Source organism: Vicia villosa, linkage group LG5, assembly GCF_029867415.1.
Source record: "Vicia villosa cultivar HV-30 ecotype Madison, WI linkage group LG5, Vvil1.0, whole genome shotgun sequence".
Classification (NCBI taxonomy): domain Eukaryota; kingdom Viridiplantae; phylum Streptophyta; class Magnoliopsida; order Fabales; family Fabaceae; genus Vicia; species Vicia villosa.
Genome location: NC_081184.1, coordinates 68533945 through 68537865, shown reverse-complemented (window position 1 = coordinate 68537865; position 3921 = coordinate 68533945). Strand labels below are relative to the sequence as shown.

At 37.0% G+C, this 3921-nt stretch overlaps 1 protein-coding gene and 1 long non-coding RNA gene across 2 annotated transcripts; one reads left to right on the top strand and one right to left on the bottom strand.

Moving 5' to 3' along the window:
• Positions 1-605: 605 nt before the first annotated feature.
• LOC131601731 (uncharacterized) lies at positions 606-1128 on the bottom strand. The gene is made up of 2 exons (XR_009283805.1): positions 996-1128; positions 606-766 (listed from the first exon to the last, which is right to left on the bottom strand). It is a non-coding gene; the product is annotated as an uncharacterized LOC131601731 (long non-coding RNA).
• LOC131601730 (uncharacterized) lies at positions 749-3712 on the top strand. The gene is made up of 3 exons (XM_058873605.1): positions 749-1795; positions 2377-2895; positions 2996-3712. The coding sequence occupies exons 1-3, from the start codon at positions 956-958 to the stop codon at positions 3104-3106; spliced, it is 1470 nt and encodes a 489-aa protein (XP_058729588.1). The 5' UTR covers positions 749-955; the 3' UTR covers positions 3107-3712.
• Positions 3713-3921: the final 209 nt, after the last annotated feature.

Sequence of the window (3921 nt, the reverse complement as noted above, 5' to 3'; positions counted from 1 at the left end):
TTCTACTAATTTTGTCCTTGATTTTGTCCTAAAATTTCACACCCTATTTTTACTAATTTTGTCTAAAAATTACTAATTTTGCCCCTAATGTTGTCTAAAAATCGACTATTAAATGGAGAGTATACAACGAAAGGAGGGGTTGAACCTGGACGCGTGTCCAGGCTCACTGGACTGTAGCTCCGCCCATGATGTCAGATATATGTTACAATTATGAATTATGTGTGTTAATATTTTAGAATAAAAAGAAAAAAAGAAAGGAAAAACACATTACATTATAGTTTTTAAATGGTTTTTTGGGTGGGAGAGATCAAACTCTCTAATTCTTGAAGGGAGAGACTAAGACTCTCAAATCTTTTGGATTAGTTTATGTGTGAATTATGTATTCTTTATCTCTAGTGTTTGTAAGTCTCTTGGAAATATATTCCACCATATATAAAATTTTGTTTCTACAACTAGCTTGTATTTTGGTATCGGTTACTATTATTACCAGAGTGATAAATAAAGAGTTTGATAAAGGCCCAATCTCACTAACGAAAATATTAGAAATATGTAATATGAGTGCCTCTAGAGATGAATTTTCAAAATTGTATATATGTAACTCTTCACCTTAGTGAACCAATAGCAACAAGCAAGCAGGGGTTGATAAATGCGCATATAAACTTCCCGCAGCGAACCCAACAAATTAGGCCATTAAACAAAAAAGAAATAGTCCATGTGCCAGCCTTCGTTGTCGCAGTTACCCCTTCTAACACGGGCCATACCAATCCTGAACAACACAAACACATACAAAAACATTAAAAAAAACAAGCTTTAACATATCCATACATGTTCCTCAACTTAACTCAACTAACCCTTTAAGCTCCCTTTACTTCACTTTAATTAAAATACAAAAATAAAGGAAACCCAGTTGAAAAACCTAACCTGAGTAACAAACAAAAACATAAAAAAACTAGTAATGATGTTCCACAGAAGAAAAAAGGAACCAAACGCATTACCTCTTTCAAACTCACCCCAACAATCACACTCACCAAGTTCACCAATGCCTTCGAATTTTACTTCAGCTTTTTCCAGATTCAGAATTTCAACACTAACCTCTTTCATATTACTTCTTTCATTACTTCTTAATTTTTATTTCCTTTTAATTCTGTGGGCCCCACACTCCGCCGATTTATCACCTTCCGCCGTCGTATCTCGTTTCTCTCCAACCACGCGCCGCCATGTTCTCTTCTCCATCGCTTCGTCTTCTCTCTCATGGCAACACCGTCAGTCTTACGTTCATCTCTGGTATTCCGCTAAATCCACCCGCGCGCTGGCGTTTCTTGACTCGCCGCCGGTTAATTCATCTCCTCTGTCTCCGCCGGTTGTGATCTCCGGCGACGCGTCTGGATTTCCGTATACTTTGCAGGGAGGGCTTCGGTCGGCGATCCGTGTGGCGAGGGTTGTGAAGGAGGCGGTGGATCGGAACGAAACGGATGTTCGGTGGTTTGTGTTTGGGGATGATGATACGGTTTTCTTTGTGGAGAATGTTGTGAAGACGCTTTCGAAGTATGATCATGATCGGTGGTTTTACGTCGGGAGTAACTCGGAGAGCTATGATCAGAACACTATGTATTCGTTTGAGATGGCGTTTGGTGGAGGTGGTTTTGCGATTAGTCATTCGCTTGCGAAGGTTTTGGCTAGGGTTTTGGATTCTTGTTTGAGGAGGTATGGGTTTTTGTATGGGAGTGATGCTAGGATCTATTCTTGTGTTGCTGAGCTTGGTGTAACTTTGACTCACGAACCTGGATTTCATCAGGTATATAAATTTGGTTTCTTTGGTTCTGTTTTTCAGTTACTTACTTCATTACTTGCATGTTTGTAACAAGTGGTAGAAATCGGGTATCCTCTGTGCACAAGCGCTGGGTTCGAACCCAGTACCTCTGAATTGGAAGAGATTCATTCAAGTGGCTCTTTAGATTAGATCATTAAACTTTCATTAATCTAAATATATACATTTCATTAACCTTTAATTTGGTTAGGGATTGGATTAATTAACAAAGAAGATTTTGATGGGGCTTTTTGAAATATATAGGGAAAGTATTTATGGTGTTGCTTAAGAGTTAAGATCCTCTCTATTTTCTCTTTCAAGCGGCTCTTTCAATTACTATAGTAATTAGATTCTCTTTCAATTACTATAGTAATTAGATTCATTTAATGGAACACTATTGTATTTATATTTTGGAAACTATAGTAATTAAGGATCTTAACCTCATTATTAAGGAATCAAAGTCTTCAAAAATGTTAGCCTCATAACTAAGGAATCAAAGACTTTAAGAATGTTAATGGTAACTTCTGTATTTAATGTGGAAAATTAACGAGCTGTATTTTTAAAACCAGTTAGATATGCGGGGGAATTTGTTTGGGGTGCTGGCGGCACATCCATTATCTCCTTTGTGTTCCCTTCATCACTTGGATGCTGCAGAGCCTATCTTTCCGGACATGAATAGAACACAAGCTTTGGGACATCTTATTGCTGCTACAAATGTCGATCCCGCAAGAATTCTGCAGCAAACTGTCTGCTACGACCGATCGAGTTCTTTGACTTTCTCAGTTTCTTGGGGTTTTGCTATCCAAGTTTATCAAGGAAATGTACTTCTGCCTGATCTCCTTGCAGTAAAAAAAACATTTGCGCCGTGGAGGAAGATTCATTCCAATTTCATGCTTGACACTAAAGACTATCCTAGAGATCCTTGTAAAAGGCCTTCTATATTTTTCTTGAAAAGTGTTGAATCCGATAAAAAGGGCATTTGGAGCAATTACACTAGACATGTAGAAAAAAAGTGCCCTAAATCAAATCCTAACCTGCCGAATAAGATCACAGTTTATTCAAGAAAGTTGGATCGTAGTATTGAAGAGGTATGGTTAAACTATTCTTACATCTTCTTTTTGGTTTCCCACGTCTATCTGCATTCTTGTTCAAGTTATTTAATTGTGTTTTCTTTTTGGGTTGTCATAGATAAAAGCTCTCCGTCGTGAGTGCTGCAGCGTTTTCCCATCTTCGAATGAAACAATCAGTATTCGTATTAGACAGTGCGGAAACAATGAACTGATATCAATGGAATCATAGCATTTCTTCAACAAATTGCTACCTTTGAAAGTGTTGAAACTTTCACACGCTATAATGCTTGATGAAGTTCAGTCCTATGTTGAAGTTGAAGCGGATATACGGTGGATGCTTCTGCATCAAGGCCGATCTTAGAACTATGTCAGCAATATGTCACTAAGTTTACGTCCTCTTTGCGGTGGAGAAAGATTATTGATCTCATTGCAAAAGAAAAATGTGTACTCAGAAGATTGGTCAATCTCTCGCAGTCACAGGTAGGTTTTGGTTCAATTGAAAATTGGTCTACAACCTCTCAAAGCATGCCCAAGTTATGTGGCCTTTCTAATTTTGTGTAGCTGCAGTTTTCAAATGGCTTATTTCCCTGCAGTTGTATATATTATTGAATGCATTTCATATACACTTTTGATGCACAAAATTTTGTGGTTGCTCCCATGTTTGGAGTGTGGCAACTTCTCATCTAAGGGATCAATTTTGTTATAGATTGTGATCCTAAAGAGGGCCATGTCTCATTGTTGGGTATAATCTACCTAATGATTTATCTTAAATGTAACTGTTTTGCTTGCTGCATTGTTAATACTTTTTATACAAGAGTTTTGATTCCGATTTTCATTTTCTTTTATTTAAGAAAATTTAGGTGAGTTGGATCAGAGGGTTAGTTAGAGCAGGTCATAGAGAGCGCTAATAGAGATACGTACCTATAAAAAATAATTTCACATTAAGGTTACAAGATTTGAATTATATAATTTTCAAAATATAATAGATTTAATGTGACAATTCCTTCTTTTTTTTTTCACGGAATGTGACATTTGCTTAAAATT

Excerpts from the sequence above, each read along its gene's own strand:
- LOC131601730 (XM_058873605.1), top strand. The coding sequence starts at position 956 with ATGATGTTCCACAGAAGAAAAAAGGAACCAAACGCATTACCTCTTTCA. Across the intron at positions 1,796-2,376 it reads ACGAACCTGGATTTCATCAG|TTAGATATGCGGGGGAATTT; the intron begins GTATATAAATTT and ends TTTTAAAACCAG. Across the intron at positions 2,896-2,995 it reads TGGATCGTAGTATTGAAGAG|ATAAAAGCTCTCCGTCGTGA; the intron begins GTATGGTTAAAC and ends GGGTTGTCATAG.